Source organism: Nylanderia fulva, unplaced genomic scaffold, assembly GCF_048542155.1.
Source record: "Nylanderia fulva isolate GAGA-0341 unplaced genomic scaffold, ASM4854215v1 Scaffold3, whole genome shotgun sequence".
In the NCBI taxonomy this organism is placed as follows: Eukaryota; Metazoa; Arthropoda; class Insecta; order Hymenoptera; family Formicidae; genus Nylanderia; species Nylanderia fulva.
In genome coordinates this window covers 3,457,162-3,477,223 of record NW_028190368.1, presented here as the reverse complement: position 1 = coordinate 3,477,223, position 20,062 = coordinate 3,457,162, and the positions used below count along the sequence as shown (strand labels likewise).

Sequence of the window (20,062 nt, the reverse complement as noted above, 5' to 3'; positions counted from 1 at the left end):
AGTGTACTATTAAAAAGCAGAGATCGCTTATACGATATTGAATCCTGTGTAGACACAACCGTGATGTGTTTCACGAAAATCCTATCGATTGATAGAATAAAAGGTTCATTCGATCTACCTTAATCCTTGAATATTAACTGCAAAATATGAACTGCAAACGGTTATCTATAAAAAACTTTCGCGTGTAAACTATCGTATCCTGTGTAAGAAGATATGAAATATGTAATTGTGTATCAGGGAATATGCATTCATATTTAAGCGTCAATTAGGATTATAACAGATACATGTTCCAACGAAAACTCAATTATATTCGTGCAATATTATTCAGATCGGTTAAAATGCTTCAACTTTTCAGTGAAATATTTCAGCTTGAAAACACGAACAGACACGAGTATTATCTCTTAGATAATAATTGTTATTGAGATTTTATGGCACGAAAAGTTGTAATACATATTGCACATGACGCTCTATTTTCCATTTAAATATCTTTATAATAATAAAATGAAATATTTTATAATATTGATAAGTGTTATAGTTATTATAAAAAAAATATGATATATATAAAATTTTTTTTAACATATTGTAAAACATAATCTAAAAGATTTGTATAATGTTCAATTGTATTGTATCGCATAAGAAAATATTGACCTCACAAAAGTTAAAGAATTTCACTCTTAAAATATCTTCCAATATACGTATCATGCACATATGTAAATCTCACATTGTACATATCGGAATAATCAAGCACTTAATTCTCATTCAATTTTCACCAATAAACATGTCAATTTATGAAATCAGTCATTTGTCAATTAGCTAGATTGCTTTAAATATTAGCAGCTTATATGCGAAAAGACTTTCGAAACAATTTTTCGAGACAGTTTCGATACAGAAATATTGGTTACCATCTAAATAGATCGTTAGACAAGTTGACGGTTTTCCTATGCGCGCGAGACCTTTGTGCGACGGTGGTCAAAGCCCTTTCGTTATCGATCGTGTCTCTATCGTGAGTTGTCGGCAACTTTAGCCGCTGAAGTTGATCAATGGAGCGATAGAATCACGACAGGGCAGCGCACAGATGTATTAATGCATGGTAGACTTATATAAACACGAAACGTAGATTAGATCATTTCTCTTTGCAATGTAAATTCAATTGCGCTATTTCTCAAATTTATTGCCCACACATTCATACGTTAGCATACTATAAATTTACACTTAATAAGTCATGTAATGAGCTTCCTCACACACGATATATTGCAAAATAAAGATTTTATATTTCATCATGTAATATGTCAAAATAAATCTGTATAAAGTTTATATTAATTTTTTTATAATCATACCTTAATAACTGTATGTACAAAACAATTAGGAGAATCAAGAATTTGTGTAAAAAAATTATATAATTTAGTTTGTAAAAATTAGAAATAATTTATTAGCTCTCAAAATAAACTCAAGAAAGAAAAGTTTTAGAAATTTTTATTATTAGTCATCATCTTATTAGTTAAAAATTGACTAATTTTATTTATAATTTTCATCAAATTAATCGTTATTAAAAACTCATACTTAGTATTGTTACAATATATTATAAGAATATTTTTATATAAGCATATTTTAACATTGAACATTTAATATACAGAGCGAATTTTGAACACTAAATTACTTACATACACTGTAAAAAAATATACAAAATTATATAAAATGTGTAAAATTGCACGATAAATAATGAAAACGTATATATTTGATCGTGCAAATTAATTTCACATATTTTTATGTAATTATATTAAATTTTTTTACAGTGTATAATAAATTGCTTACACATAAATATATATATTTACATTGCATCGTGGGCAATTCAGACAAGTAACTTGGTGCAATTATTCGCGCGTATCCCGTCACCGCGATGTAAAACACCGGCGATCGTAATTAAAGCGCGAGCGGATGATTAATCCCCCGATACGAAATCGCGAAGTGTAATCTTGACGCGTAACGTAACGGCGAGCCCTTATACATCGCCCCCAGCGTGCCTTCGGTATACGAATAGTATGTATGTACCGTGCTTTCTCTATATCCCGTTAGCTGTCGTATTCGAAATGCAACCTCCGGCGTAAGTTGCAACTAGGTCGCTGGCAATTACGCTAGTTATTCACTCGGTTATGCGGAAGCAAAAGAAGATGGAGGGAACGAAATTATCGCGGTAGGCTCGGAATTTAAGATTTACTGTGCATGTATATATAAGCCGCGAGGGCTTGTCTCCATCCTAATCCGTGACGTCACCCTTTTCGCTTACGGTGCCGCTACACGTCTGTGTGAAACATTTTAAATTACATTTCTCTCTTCTGCGGCTTCTGAAAATTCTGTAAATAATTTGTCCCTAAGAGAAACAAGATTACCACTTTGGCTTTAGGATTCGATTCTAAGTCCAGGCATATTTTATATCTTCACACAATGAGTTTATAAAATTCCCAAACTGTCATTAAAAAAAATTTGTAATATTAATAATAATGTTATCATTTAAGTATTGAATAATTTTAGTACTAATTTATAATAACTTAATCAATTTGCTCTTAAATTGTGATCGATTGTAAGTGGTTAATAGTCCAGGCATATTTTATATCTTCACACAATGAGTTTATAAAATTCTCAAACTGTCATTAAAAAAAAATTGTAATATTAATAATAATGTTATCATTTAAGTATTGAATAATTTTAGTACTAATTTATAATAACTTGATCAATTTGCTCTTAAATTGTGATTGATTGTAAGTGGTTAATAGAGATTAAATATTATCTTCAGGAAAACCGTATCCGAGACATATTGCTTTACATGTTCATGCACATGCTTCACTAGTAATGTTGACCGCATACAGAGTCAGGCGATGCAAACCTGTTGACAAGCAACCAAGAGCAACACCTGTGCCATCAGTGTAATAATCTGTCGCGCTATATCACGGCGCAACCTCGTCAACTTGATACATGTGTGAGCCATAAAATACATCTCTAATCCAAGACTTGAACTTAAATTCGAATAAAATAGATAATTATGAAAATTATAAGAAATTCGAATAAAATAGATAATTACGAAAATTATAATAATCCCAAAATGTCCAAATGACAAATATTTAGCTCGCATATAAAAAAAAAACAGTAATATTGTAAATACATATATTAAATATACAAACACGATTTGATATATAATATATATATATTGTATATATAAATTTTATATTTATCATTATTATTATTATCAATATTAATGTTTTCTTTCATTTTACATACTGAAAAAAAATTTGTTAATTTGACTAAACCTTTCAATTAAATATTATTTTGTTATACTTGAACATATAAAAATATTTAAATTAAATATAACATATTAAATCTAACAAAATGTATATTTGACTTAAATACAAATATATGTTCAATTAACAAAACAATTTAGTAATTTAGTTGAAAGGTTTTATCAAATTAACAAATTTTTTTAAGTGTAATAATATTTATATTGTAAAACAAAAATATATGATTCTATTAAAAAGAAATAATTTCTCCTGAACCTTCTAAAGAATTTAACAGGAATAAAGAAATCTTATGGTACCAAATAAATCTTATAGCGTCAAAAAGAATGTCTTTTTATCATTCTTAATAGTTTATCCTATATACCATCCTATATATTTAGCACTTAATCTTCACTTATCTTTTAATCTATCGACCATTTCTTGTAATCTGCACTACATGTACGACATGGCAAACGTTCTGTATAACAATTTCGCTCGATACCTATATTTCGATTTACGACACTGTTCGAAGTTGGTACATGGAAGATCGACAAGAGAAGTTTCGACATATTCGTGTACTAAAAGGCCAGTAATCTCATAGTGAAGGATATATAGCGCGGAATATCTCGAGTTGTCAAATTATCATCTCTGCATATGCATAAGCGCAACGGCGATGTAATGCATGTATATCTAAAAGCGCTTTATACTTTCTGAACACGCAGTGTAGCTTAACACAGCAATTTCCGACAACATTGACTATTCTGTATAGTTATCATGTATTTCGAAAATTATCCACAAGATCTTCATTATTCTTGCATGTGTATCGGGCATTTTATCAATAATTCTCAAATAAACTTACTTAATTTTTTTCATTTTTAAATACAAATGATTTCCATTCGCTTGCTATGTCTCTTAATAAAAACTCTCAAGAAGATTACAAAATATATATATAAAAGTCAGATGGAAATTTTTACCAAGTGTTATACGGGATGCTTTAGAGCCATCGCCATTCCTTCTTTCTTTCGGATCCGATCACGCGAGAAATACATCACACAAAAGACGATTTATTCAAGCTACTTCCCTTGCGATATTCCACAACCGATAAAATAGCATTTTCGGAATGTTTTATCACTGCGAGATACATAGTGCACACGCAGTCGTAGGCATTGTCCAATGCATTTCGAATGAGAGAACCGACACGGAAACTGCCTGCCCTAGGACGCGCGCGAGCGATATAATATTTTTAACACATTCGGGTCATAAAAATTCCATCTAGCGTCGACACTCGACGCCGTAAGCGAATTTCTTCTCTCGATCCTGAGAAGCCATTCGACGCGCCAAACGTCACCGGCACACAATCCGTATAATATTCTCGAACCGACGCAATTCGGTTTACGATGACGGGGTGGCTCGCGAAGTCATTACACATATGTTAACGTGACGGTAACTTGTCCGAAAACTGCACGAAAGTAAATCGCGACAGCTCGGTCCGAGAGTTTCCGTTTCGCGAGATCGGACACAATCGCGGAAAAAGCGCGAATATGTCGGTGCACGACGGAGCGCCCGGAAGCGAATCAATCCCCGTTGGAAAAGTTTCGGCTGTTTCCGAAGCGAGGTTCAACTTTCGCAATACCGGGGAACACGGAACAAACTTGCGACACCTACTTATGGACCTTCGCCAATTCATTCTTCTGCCCGTTCGACCGTTCGCACTTTCACGCTCGTGTATTAAAGTCAACAAGAAGTAACAATGACCGTGTTTCCGTGGATCGAGCAAAATAAATATCGATAAGAAAGCGGGAGGAAAGATTATCTTCCAGAAAAATACGAGACCAGAAATATTTATATATAAATTAGTTTCTTAGGAGAATAATCATTCAAGTTGTTGTGTTAAAGATCTTAAATTGACTTTAGGAATTAGAAATAAATATTTTGAATATTCAGGGATTATATTAATTGAAATTATTATTTTTGGTATTATACAAATACAGCAAAACATATTTACAATATTATTTTTACGAATTTTTACTTATTCTATTTTTTCTTTTTATATATCTTATTTTATAGCTTATGTCTGTACCCGTTTGTTTTTTATTTTAATTAAATATATTTAGTATATCAATGGATTTTGCCTTTTATTCAGAGTAATTAACTCGTAGTGAACATGATTTTAGAGTAATGAAAAATCTAAAATAAAGTTAGAAAACGGATTTATAATTTTAAAAACTATATAAAATGTGTTAGAAGCAAAATTAAACATTTTTTTTTCAATTTTATTGAAAGAGATGCAATTTTGCATTTTTTTACAACTACGGTATTTTTCAGAATTATTTTCGAAATTCTGCTTCCAACACATATTTTAGATATTATATTTAACAACCTAAAACATTTTTTGGAAAAAATTGTTGGAGCGATTTTTAAAATTTCGCATTTATTGAACGGGAATTATTTCCAATGAAATAACTGTTTCCTTTTATTGCAAGTAACTCCCATTTTTATAATTAATATTTTTAGTCTTTTTTTACAATGGCATAAAAGAATATAGAATAATGTGCCAAAATACTTCGAATTTTTCATATCCTAAATATTTAACTGAAAAAAAGTCCATTTTTTCGCTCGTCAATTTTGTTCTATCCCCTTAAAATCGTCTGCATTAATAATCACGGATAATTGATACATACTTCGGGTGTGTATATAATATTATACAATATTACTCATAATGATGAGTGATATCACCTGTGATAAGCCTATTATAAATACTCTATTGATATCCCAGAATTGATATTATGCCAATATATATAGATAACCGTGCATCCGCTATATATAATACTTTAGTATGCTGTTTCGGGTTATATATATAACACCGAGATTACTGAGAACGTAACGTTCGAACAATTTCCTCTTGTCTCTCTTTATTCATTGTTTGTAACATACATGAACGCGAACTCTCGAAGGTGAACTATACACGACTGGCGATATGCAATACGCTACGCAGCATTACCGATTCAGTCGGGTCTAATCTGAACTAATCATACACATGTATGGCAACATAATCTTCAATATATCCTCCGTCTATATTGAATGTAGATGGGTGTAGACGCCAGGTCAGAGGGAAAGCTGGAACGCTTTAATCCAAGCATGCGCACGTTGACTGCTCAAATGACTTCTTGCAATAATGAAAACGTAAACTCACGTGTCAGCATTTCCAGCAGGCAACGGCTCCTTCGACAAAATAGAGCCGATTAAGCTGTTTCAATCTACTAATTGCAATTTTCAACGATAAGTATAATATATATATTGGTAATTAAGTTTTGCGTTGGATTTTATCGAGACAAGATCGTGTATTTGATTGAGAAGTTTCGTTAAAATATTCTTCAATACCTCTAAAACATAATTTTTCTATGCTAAAATTCTTTGATGTCGTATAAGTACTTCTTGCAACGGCAAAGCCTTTGTTAAACATACTATGCGAATTTAAAACGAAAAATGCGCATTTTTTAGTAGATAAAGAAACATCATAAAATTTACAGTTCAAATAATATGCAATTAATAATTGCACGATACTTGAATAAAAATAATGAAATTTTAATAAAACACATATACAAGCATATATATACAGATTGTATTATATTTTATGCTCAACTTAATATTATATACAGATTTAATTATTAATATTTTTAATATTTTATGCTTATTTTTTATGCTTAACCCATTATAATTCACGGATTACATTCGGATTATACGTCCGATATCAAATAATTATTCAATGAGTACAAACAGCACCATCAAGATTCAAGTATTACATTTAAAAATAAGCTATATTATTTGCGCGTGTTGTTAAATATGATAATTACATTAATAATCCTTTTATGCAATAACCACTTTGCGAACGTTACAAAATTTGAAGCACTATCCAATACAGGAAAAATGTTTGCTAATTATAACGCATTTGTCCAATTAAAACTTATTATTAATTTAATTAGGGAAACAAAATATTGAAAATATCCACTTTCTCTAAAAATATACTAATATATTTAATGATCATTATACGAGATGCGAGAAATCGTATTATACGATAAGAGTATTATTTTGTTTCAAAAAGCGGAATTTATTTTGTAGTCGTAAATATCAATATATAAATTCTTTATGACGCAGATCTTGAACATGTTTAAAAAGTGATTTACAATTATTTATCATTTTTTTCTTTTTCCCTGTAAAATAATTATATGATATTTAATACATATAATAAATTTATATAAAATCTCAGAATTTTAAAAAATAACTCGGGATACTCGATACACTCTTGACCTTTTCTTCTGATTCTATTTTCGATTTCTATATAAACTTTTATTAAATTGTTAGGTATGACAATCCATTTGATCATTTACTATATCTTTAAACGGATCGTTAAAGCTAGAAACGCTTTAACAACCATCTCCAATTAACGAATATAGAACAAGAAAATTAAGAGATTGTTAAAGACTTAACGAACATTATTTGATTGAAAAAATTGATTGTCTCCTTGGTCTAATTTACGTAACTGTCATCGAAAATTTGTGAACGGTCTGAAATGATAAAGACACTTAGTTTTAATCAAAGTTACTTTAAAAAAGCCAGGTATGAAGAATAAAAGTAATACATTAATACATTAATATTCTAATAAATTTGAACAAATGTATATATATATATATATATATATACTTTAATTATTTATTTTTAACATTAATTATAAATATGTTGAAAATATTATATTTAAATTAATAACATCAATAAACAATATTTAATTAAAGTTGCTTAAAAAATGTAATATGCAACAATATAAATTAAGGTAATTAATTTTCATTTCTTAATATTTTTATTGAACTAAGTTAAATGAAATTATAATTTGTACATAATATAATGATTTTGAATGAAGTATCAAACATTGTTATGAAAATTTTAGATAAATTTCTACGAATTGTTTTTCAAGTGATAATAAAGATTGAAATCTTATTGAATATTTATAGACGGTGCAATTGAACGAGGTGGATCAAGGAAGGAAACCGACATTGACCCCTACGTGAGACCCAAATCCGTCAAGGATGTTTTAGCACAAAGCAGCGGAAATGCTCTACTGCCCTGCCGATTCAACGGTTCCGGAATAGTAAGTACATATACATAGCCGACGATGCGCAAATATGTACATTTAATATGGATATATGCACCTAAAAGCGTGCGTATATGGGCGTCATATGATGCAGTACGTGCATATGCATTATACGCGGCCGATAGACACGGAGGAAATTTGGCTTGTGTTTAGCAATATCATATGCATAGAACTATACGCGACATATGTATATTTATGCCTATCATGAGATCCGACTGACCATTCGTTGGTATGTATAAACATATTCTGTAATTAGATTACGACGACTCATTACATTCCAAAAATATGCTAAACAACTTAGAAAATTGTTTTACCATCATTACAATTAGCACACTTTCATATAATTACAATTTTTTTAATTTAACTTTTTATTTTTATAGACGTCAATTTTAATTTAAATAAATATTATTTTATATTTATCTCTTATTAAATATATTATGATATAAATATATGCCGTTTATTATTTATTCATTTGTAATAAAAATATTTTAAAAAATGTTAAAACTTTGGTTTTATAAATAATCTTATAATTATACTATCCACTTTCGATAATTTACAGATTATTGTATTTTACTTTGAAAATTTTATATATATTAGATACAACGATTTAATTATTTATTCCAACGCAATTGTAATACACTAAATTTTTATTAAAAGTAATTTCAATTTTTAAATGAAATATTGCTTTAATTACGCGAGAATTGCATAATTCACATACACTATTAGAATTCTTCGAGGTTTCTTGTATCAAGTTTCTTTAAAACATATATGTCATCTGTGCCAGACTTTCATCATACACCGAGGGAAATACAAATTTTCACGTGCAATTTCGTTCCTATCATGGAGTACAAAATAATAGCAGTCTGTAGGGAGGAAAACTAGAGTTCTCAGCGAGTCGCAAGACTGCTTATGGTTGACAACTCTTGCAATATTAATGCCACGAAATTGCATTCCCATCCCTCCCTTTCTTCCAATTCGCTTCCTCGTTCATTCAATTGTCATAGTGAAGAGAATCGGATCGATTACACACAGTGAACTGCAATAATAGCGTAACCTTGAAGCCGGATTACGCTGGGATCTTCATAAGATCAATCTATTATCAAAGATAGCCATATGAACATTATTATCAAATGCTTAATAAAATATATTCGATGTAAAATATGTAATAAAATGATTTAATAGAAATCGCGCGGAAATTTAATTCAGTTAGCTTTTTCATTAAGAAAACTTTGTCAAAATTATAAAATCAGAAATCTCGAATGGGCAATATTTTTCTTAATTGAATTGCCAGTATATACAAGTAAAGAAAGAGATGCAATGCCTAAGTTTTTTTGTATAACGTGTCATCAAAGTGCATTGACAAATAACTGCTTAAAAAATAAATTTTGAAATATAAAAAATATATAAAAAAATAAAAGAATATATATAAACAATTATTGCATCTGCTTGGCAAAATTACTACAAAATCATTACAATCTTACGATTCTATTCAAACTGTTTGCGTACAATTTATGTGGCTTAAATGGAATATTATTCTTGAATCGCTTATAATATAGCCAACAACGATTACATTTGTTGACGAATAATATCACTAAAATCAAAATTGAACTCAATAAATATTTGAGTAATAAAAGAGAACTGCCATATTATGCAATTTATTCAAAACCTGCAATTATTTTGGAAAAAAAACTTAAATATATATACGATACAAGTATCTATTCTATATATACGTAATATTTACATAAAATATATCGAAATATTGTTATATAAAACTACGCTAGAGAGAATTTTTGATCATAAAGGATGAAATTCATCGTACCAAACATCCAAACAATTGATGATGTGACCCAATTAATCTCAATCCATTTCCTTATGCTGTTTGCGACTGCGGACAATTAGAGAGGCTGAATTTAATGATAATCATCATCGCGTCAACAGAAATGTCGCTGTGTAATTGTCAGCGCGACCACTGCCGACCAATCCCAATTAGATCTGTCTACATGGTAAACTCAACAGCCATGTCGATCCGACGGTGGTTAGCCGTTTGTCAGAACCCATCAAACCAACACGGTCGGAAAAAAAAAATGTCGAACTAATTTCCTCTGTTTCTGTGACGATGAGTATCGCACGTTCAACATGGTTCCCCGACGAAATAACGAACAATTAATACGAATAGGAATTTTTTCAAAAGTTAAAAATCAGGCTGATCGTTTATCCGAGACGAGAGCAAATGATTGAGGAGGGTGCGCGTGCAATTTGTAACCACTCCTCCGTCTATCTGCCAGACAAGGATAGATTACTGCGGTAATCAATTTTGCTTGAAAAGGCCCGATATCATACGCACATCCCAACAAAATAATGAGATCGAAATTCGTTCGCAATTCACGCAAAATCAAGTAATAACCTTCGAATAAAACTTGTTCAATTGTCAAGAAATAAAGCGATTATCGGATGATATTAAATCGTTGATAATTTGTCATTAATCTCTAATAAAAACATTTTTATTATTTATTTGCCTGTATTTTACTGTAATATATCAGAGAAAAGATGGTATAAAATTTTATTTTCTTTTTAATATCCTACAAATACTTATATCTTCCAATACTAAAAAATTAATCTAATTATCTATATATTATTGTATAATCTAAATTAATATTTAGTAATATATAGTGCGCGGTGAAGCTAATAATAGAGATATAAAAAAATAATTTTATGAAGATTTTATTGTATTTTAAAAAAGAAAAAAATTGAAAAAATATTTTATATGCATATAATAATAAAATAAATTTAGTAAATATTTCAGCATAATAAAAATAGAAAACACTGTAATAAATACATAAAAAATAATTTTTTTAATTAAAATAAAAAATGTTAATTGTGAATTAAAATTGATATAATATTTATCGTACCTCTTATATTATATTATATATGTGCAATTTATTGTCACTAATCTCAATTTATGTGTCTCGCACATCGAAGTCAGTAGAGCCGCGCGATCGATAGGGCACGACAAAAAGCTAACAAGAGCGGAATGAAAAGTAGATACCACTGGAACGACAATACCATTCCTGTGGTCTTTGAAGTGCCAAATTCCGCCACTTCATTCGGCGCCAGCGAGGAAATTGCATGAGAGAATTGCATTTCCTTTGTCCTTTAAACCGGAGAGTATCGCGGGTTACCTTTGACCTGTCGTTGACCATTCAAACATAGTAGGATACGTCCAATTGAATGCTCGCTTCTGTTCGTTGTTGTGACAAGCTCCACGTGATCGACAAATTATGATCTATCCGCATTATGTTGGATATTTATAAGATTTTTAGCAGTTTTTTTTTGTTTTGTGTTACCGTGTAAAATGAATTGAAATACCTAGAATATCTCTGCCATTCACATCAAAATGATATGTTAAGTACAGCTTTAAATCGTTTTGCAGTGTCCTGTTTTTTAAGTTAAAAATATTATTTTACTTTACTATTATCTAGCATGTAACATTTTTATTGCAAATTCTTTATATTACTGTCATGTTTGAGACACAAAGTAAAATATATCAGCTTAAGGATAAATATTTTGTTCTTTTTCTCATGTCGAGAGATTTTAATAAAATTCTTGAACAAGAATTATTAAAAAGAATAGACGTAATGAAAAAGAATATTTCACATTATTTGTACAGAATTTGAATATTTAACTCCTTTTAAATAGCAATGTATCTCAATAGAGATAATAAAAATTCAAAAAAAGTATAAAGAATAGGAATTTAGCTTTGAAAAAACTTCTGTCACAGTCTCAATAATATATCTTCATTTTCGCGGCAGATTTATTAATATACGAAAATTTATATAAATAGAAACTATATTATGCTTTTAAAAAATATCATTTAGATAAGCACCACGTTCTTTTTAAATTGAAAATATCCGTTCCAGATCAGTCATCTATACATAAATATATTAAGCAACGAAAATGTTATATAACGGATATTAAACGGAGTCTATATCTAATCTTGGATGTCAAATATATCAACATGAATGTATCAACGTATGCATATCACTTAAATCGCATTGGACATCTTCCAGTCGGATATCGGTGCTGCATCATTCGTCAAACTACTAAGCCAGAAATGATCCAATTACAGATGAGAACGGAGAATAAATTGCATGCGGACATGGAAGCAGCTTTACACTCAGCGGCGACAGTCCCTGATATAATTACAGTTTAAGCTTCACTTCCATCACCTACTATTAGTACGTGCGAACGGAATCTAGAGCTGCTTTCTAATGCAAACGCCAGATCTGGAACAGACCGATCGAATTGAATTAAGCGTAATTCTTGACAATTTGTCAGCGCGTTAAATTATAAATGAAATTTCCTGTGAAGGTGTCTGTCTTCATTTGATTAATACTTTCCACACCTCTTTATATTTACGTAATTTATTTAAAGAATAGGAATAAATCATATATACTGAAAATCGATCAATCATTGTGACATTAAAATGTTCTAAGCGAGCAAATTTTGATTGATATCAAATATATAAATACTTGACATTTATTTGACATTTTCTGTCTTTATAATGTTTGTATTTCTGTAAAATGCGTCGAAATATTTATTAGAACGATTCAAAATATACAGAGTGAAGCGACGTCTGACGATGAGACGTTTTAATAGATTTTTCTTAAAAAAAAAAACTATATCAGATATGCAAACGATATTCTGTTACGCTTTATTCAGATGTCTTAATAAGAAACGTCCTTATCTCGTTCCTTTATTCAGACTCGTTATATCAAGGATTTCTTGCTGTAAAAGTCCTTCCCATTCTAAATCGCGCGCTTCAAAATCAATAATAATATTATCTCGCTGTAGCTAGTCTCACTTTTTTCGACTTTCGAGAAAGTTTCCGAAATTTCGTTAGTCGGGCTAACACGTGAACAAGGAACAGGGATCAATTTCACGCCCGGGATAGGAAAATGGGGTAAGTGGGTAGATAAGGGCGTGAGAGTCCGACGTCGATCCGGCCGCCTAACCGAGAATGTGATCACAAGGGGGTGCGAGAAGAGAGGGATAACGGGGTGGCAGAAGGAGGGCAATAGCGTGAGAAGCAGTAGGACTCGAAATTTTCATCCCTCCTTCTCAACCCTGCTATCTTTCTCGTGCTCGCTCGCCACCGACAACCTCACTACCCCAACCTTCTCAGACTATCTCATCCTCCGCCGCTCGGCAGCCTCGTTTGGAGCACACGTGCCACTGACAGCAGTTAATTACACCGCCACGAAGTCAAAGAGAGATAGAGAGAATGAGAAAGAGAGAGAGAGAGAGAGGGATTGTAAAACGGAGAAACGACGAGTTTAGTGGGGAAGGAATGGCGCCCCAGAGACAATTGCATGCCGCCATCAAAAGTTGAAGTGACCGGAAGGATTTTGTTCCTCTCTCTCTCTTACTCCTTCAGTATCTCGGCGTAAACGCTCACCACCGATTCCAGTACACTTACCGGACGGTCAGGGACCGTCCTTATGCCCAAGCAAATGGACGTTTTACCGGGAGAGACATTTAAACTGGAATCCGCGCTAATTTCGTCGAGTACTAATCTCAAACTTTAATAATGATAATAATTATTATTATTATTATTATTCAGTTACGCAGATATTATAAAATTAAGATCTTAATATTTATTATGCAATTTGAATCAAAACAGAATTCTTAATGCGATTATTATTCTTTTATAAAAATGTGATTTTATGAAGAAATTTTTTTATCGAGTACTAATCTCAAACTTTAATAATAATAATAATTATTATTAAGTTACGCAGATATCATAAAATTAAGATCTTAATATTTATTATGCAATTTGAATCAAAATAGAATTCTTAATGCGATTATTATTCTTTTATAAAAATGTGATTTTATGAAGAAATTTTTTTATCGAGTACTAATCTCAAACTTTAATAATAATAATTATTATTATTATTATTAAATTACGCCAATATTATAAATTTTATTCAGCTGTTAATATTATGCAATCTGAATCAAAATAGAATTCTTAATGCGATAATTATTCTTTCATAAAAATGTGATATATTACAGGATTTTTATAAAACCATATTATTGCATAAGTAATTTTTTTAGTTTTTTTCTTTTTTATAATATTATTAACAGAAACATTATTCTCATTCAATATATAATACAATCAGAGAGAATCATGCCAAGGAATAGAAGGTAATAGAATTGAATATAATGAAGCATGATAAAATTATCGACAGAATACAGAAAGTCGCGCATATCATCAAATATCATTTTCTTATGGTTTCCGACATAAAATAGACATTAAGAAGAATGCAGAGTTAAGCAAGTACTTGCAGACTATTTTTCGATTCATACCGCATTCCTTTTGATAGCGAGAGAGAGACACCGCAAAATGATTCCGTCGTCGTTATAGCTCGAGGATAATAAAATTCGTCGATCAATTCTTCAACTATATATCGAGGACGCGTGACCATACCGAGGTCACGGTGTTCTTTGTATCACGCACGGGGATGACAGTTGGTCACGTCGGGAAACGAAACGAGAGAGAAATTAAACGTTTGCTCGACCTAATTTTCGCGAAGCGTCTGACGGAGATAATTGCACGGCGGACCGGCCTAGGAAAGGACCGTGTCAAAACTTGGGAAGACCGCAGCCGAGAAAACAAGCAACTTTTAATTGGAAATCCGTACGCGAGGGTACTGCATGCACAGGCTGTCCCAAGACACTTTCCGTTAGTTTAGATTTGGCAATTAAGTGCAAACCTCTTCGCTTTCCACGTCTCACGACGGCCGATTAATCCGTTGCATGGAATTTTCTTACGATTGCGCGCAAGACAAGACAGCTCGAGATACAAATGTCAAAAACTGACGGTCGAAATTTGATTTTATTCTTCGTTGAGCGATTCTTGTGCATTTATATATCGTAAACAGTGTTGTGCTTAGATGGTTTGAAATTTACCTTAGATAAGAGGAAGATGATTTTGTTTTAAATATATCTAGATAAAAGATATAAAAAAATATATGATGATTCATCTAGATAATAATTTTTAAGACTGCTTATGTAAACACAGTTATAAAAAAATGTAAATTATTAAAGAGATATCAAAATATATGTATTCATATTTTTATTTATAAATTTTTATCACTTACTGCTTAAGTTCTACTATTTAAGTATTTTATGTGCTATGGTTCTAAACCAAAATTATCTGAAAATTATTCTAGACAATTTTGTAAAAATAATATTTTTTTTCATCTAAAATACAGATATATAAATTATATATATTTTTATTATCTATATAAAGATAAGATGACGCCAAAGTTTCATCTAGATGATCATCTATGTAATTTTATTTAGATAACAGCACTGATCGTAAAATATTATGTCTTGTACTACTTTCTGTGTAAATGCTTGAAAAAAAATCATAATCAAAATATAATATATAGAATAATTAAAAATAAAAGACTCGAAAAAATACATATGTCAATATTGCAAATTTTCTGCAAACGATATACGTATTTAATATTTACGCTTTCGATATTTAATCATAAGTAATATAATCATTTTTATAATTATTAAACATCTATGAAAAAAATAATTCTAAATAATAGAATATGTATATTTTTCATATTTTTTCTTTTCTATTGAAAAATATATAGATAATTATTTGCAGAAAAAAGGAAAAGTAAATTTAAAGATATAGAATATATTTTTCATAAAATATAAATATATCTTACAATTCTAGACAAAAAATAAATCTTTCCTACATAAGTACAAGTATTATAATTCTTCTTCAAAAGTTGACTTGTAAAACCTGTTCTAAATAAATTATAAATTATATATACATATATATAATAATTTATCTATATTAATCTTTAAAATTAAAAGCTATAATTATTATAACTTCAGTTAATGCGTTACCAAGTAGTTACAAATATTAAAGCTATTATTATACCACATAATTCTGCAATATAATAGCAATATCTCATTGATCGTAATAATCATCCCTTCATTATCCCTTCAAAGGACGATGGCACTCCTATGCACAACGTCTATCGAGAATCACGTTTGGAATGCATAAGCAGAATGCAGTGGCCATACATATATGTAAACTTGGATATGCAAAGACGAACCTGGCATATTATCTATAGGAAACCGGAAAATACGTCGTGTCTAGATCAATTTGTCCTTCCTATATAATACTTTCTATATTGAAATATTCTTGTACAACTTGCGCAATTACAAACTGCAAGAACAAAGTGTATAGTAAATTTATAATATATTTGATAAGCACTGGATATGAAGAATTACATTTACATTCGTTGTACCTTTAATTCAGTGTGTCATACGTACAAAACATAAAACACGGTTCTTTGATCTCCCCTTTATATCATGCGCAGATATAAGTGCATGCAGATATGTATGAATGCAGGTGGCAGTGATACTTCACTGCAGAATAAAGAAATCCCGTATATTATAGAGACAGTAGCCAGTATACGTAACTGTAAAGTAACCGTTAGACTGTAACGATAGAGAAAGACGTTCTTTTATCCATATAAATTCATGCTCACAAGGGATATTGAAGTATTTTTCTTCCGTTTCAAAGTCACTGATCTCTCTCCGCAAGCGGCTTCTGATCCCAATAAATCGTCCGATCAATTTCGCATCTCATACATCATCTCGATGTTAGCAAAACTGTACTTATTCTGACACGGACTGTTTCAATAGTTGAAACAGTGCTTTTTAAATATACTACATATGTGTACATATATATATATATATATATATATATATATATGTACATATATAATATATTCTGCAATATTATTATTACTTTTCACATTGTTCAGAAATATTCATTATTCATTTTTTTGTAACTAAATCTAACACGAAAGTATCATATTTTCGCTACGCAATCACAAACATACACAACGTTTTTTCTTATACGTTTAAATTTTCTTTTTACCTAAATATTATATAAAATGTTTAATAAAAATTTTAATATGCATAAAAATTATCGAGGTTCAATAAAACGAACGACTTTTAATTATATATTAAAATAGCTTTTCCGCCAAAATAATTTATTAAAAGCGATATTATCGCATGACAAAATCGTTGTACGATAGATAATTTTATTTAATTTGTGTGCCACTCAAAGCCATTACTTTTTATGTACTCTCATTTAATGAGCGTTATTAAAGAGAGCTTCGTCGAGATTTTCTCATTCAAAAGGAGGAAATTCATCCTTCATTCTTCATCCTATAGGAAAGGAAGAGAAAAGAACTGCTTAAAAAAGATTGAACGAAGATTGGCTTAATTGATTGAACAGATTAAAAATGTGCACGCAAAGAGATAAGAATTACTGTATTATTTTGATATACGATATATTTAATTGGAAATAACCAAATTGTATAACAAAACGTTAATATTTCCAGCTAATTTATTAATTTATAACAAAATTCTTAGCTTAGCAAAATGTGAATTATAAATAAACGTTTCCAAAAAATTCATCTGATTCCGAATGTAACAATTAGATCATAATAACAATGATCGCGCGTATGAACAACCTAGTTTGTCGCGCGTATTGCAAAATTTACTGAACCATTCATTCTTTTTTCTTGTTTTTTTTTTTTTTTGTTTTTCGATTTATTCATGCTCGACTAGCGGGAGCATACGGACGAGAGCAGCAAATTTCCTCTCGGAAACAATAGACAGGGCAACGAGCACTCGGAAATGGCCCACTTAATCGCCCCTCTCTGACAATATATCGATACTCTGCTCCGATGGTGTTGCTTTTGTTGCCAACGCAGGACAACGCGGCTACCCGATATAATTGAGCCACAAGAGCTGACCTCCACTTACACTACTATGATGCCTCTACTCTGAGACTGTATATACATTCACGTCACAAGATATTGCATTTACTGATGCAGAGTATCCACGCTTTGCTTTGTAAGACCCTTTTAAAGTCCGCGTCTTGTTCTCCCGCTATTTGCACCGTGTTTCGCAATAATATAATATCTATGAAGTTTCTATATAATTGTTTATTTTTTTAAACTGTTAATAGAAATTCTTAATTTTGTTTAATTATCTTATAATTTTAAATGTGCGAAATATATAAATTTGCGCTCACCCTCTTTCCTTTCTGTCGTCTAAAGTTCTGTCATGTATTAATTACTTAGAAATTCCTAAAATCTCATTATCTCGAGAGAATGGCTTAGCTCAAAATTATCTTCGTGTTTGTGTGTAAATATTTTTGTTCAAAAATTATAACATCTTTGTTAAAATTGATTTCAAACTGGTCAACGAAACAGCGGAGAAAATGTGGCAATAAAAATGTTAAGAAATTCTGAATATAAATAGTGTATTAAGAATTTCAATGTTTTATATATAAATTTAGAATGCATACCTATAAATAGAATAGAATTTATTTTTTCATAAAAATAAATATGTTTTTATTATTATACTTGCTTAGAAATTGTGCATTTATTTAAATAATTTAGATGTGGATCGACTTTTTTATACTTGAATCGTTCCATCTCAATCTTTCTGTAGTGAATTGCATTGCCAAAATAGAACAAACGAAAGTGTCACGACTTATCGCTACAATAATACCGTAAATACATATATACACTACTGGCATTCGATTTATTCCCGCCATTTATTCGATTTATTTCTTGTACATTCATATACTCTCTTTTTCTCTCTCTCTCTCTCTCTCTCTCTCTTTCGCAAAAATATTTCCTGTCGTTTTCCAAAATGTTCGATTCAGCACTTACGGATATGTGCAACCTCGCAAGGAATTCTTGACGCATAACGTGGCTGTCCACAGTTAGAAGTAACCACTGCCCGAAGAAATAGCACAGATTCCACTAGTAAGCAGAAAACTATTCCAGGAAACAAAAGCGGTATTTCCGAATATATGCGCGGCATTTAAACGAACTTATAAAAAAAATTGTTTATATATAAAATGTATACACACTAACAATAGATTTTATTATATTTACTTATTTATTGAAATAATAGATCATTACTTTAAACAAGAAAGTTGAAAAATAAACCGATAAACCGATAAAAATATTTTACATATAATAACATGATCTAAAATTAAATAAATATAAATAATAAAATATTTTTTAATTATATAAAACGGTTTTTAATAAATATTAATAATTATATATTAATAAAAACCAATGTAATTGTAATTATAACTATGTAATTCTAATTATTTGAGACCAACGAAACGACTTAATCATAATCTTATTTATTTTTATTTTATTATTAATTAGCGTTACGTTAATGTTGCTATTCTTTTGTGTAAAGATGCTAGTAAAATAGCGTTCTATATAAGTTATAAAGAACAAAACCTTTTTTTAACGTATTCCAACAAAATAACAAATATTTATATAGAAATACACTAAAGATATTTTATCGTAATAAATCACCGAATAAGAAAGATATTTAAAACTCATCATTGCGATAATTTTCCATCTCTTTAATATTTCAGCAATATTGTGCATACTAAATGTCATAATAAAACACTTGAGATTTCCTGTATACATTTTTTCGAAAGATACATTATTTTTATATCATATACCTATATTTCTTATCTTTCTTCTTCTTCAAAAGCGTCAGACTTTATATT

General features: G+C 30.1%; 1 protein-coding gene across 1 annotated transcript in view; it reads left to right on the top strand.

Moving 5' to 3' along the window:
* Positions 1-20,062, top strand: part of LOC114929154 (junctional adhesion molecule B-like) — a 102,319-nt gene that overhangs the window by 60,294 nt on the left and 21,963 nt on the right. Inside the window, exon 3 of the mRNA XM_029300579.1 lies at positions 8,273-8,409. Coding sequence (XP_029156412.1) covers positions 8,273-8,409 — 137 coding nt within the window. The remainder of the gene's footprint in view (positions 1-8,272; positions 8,410-20,062) is intronic.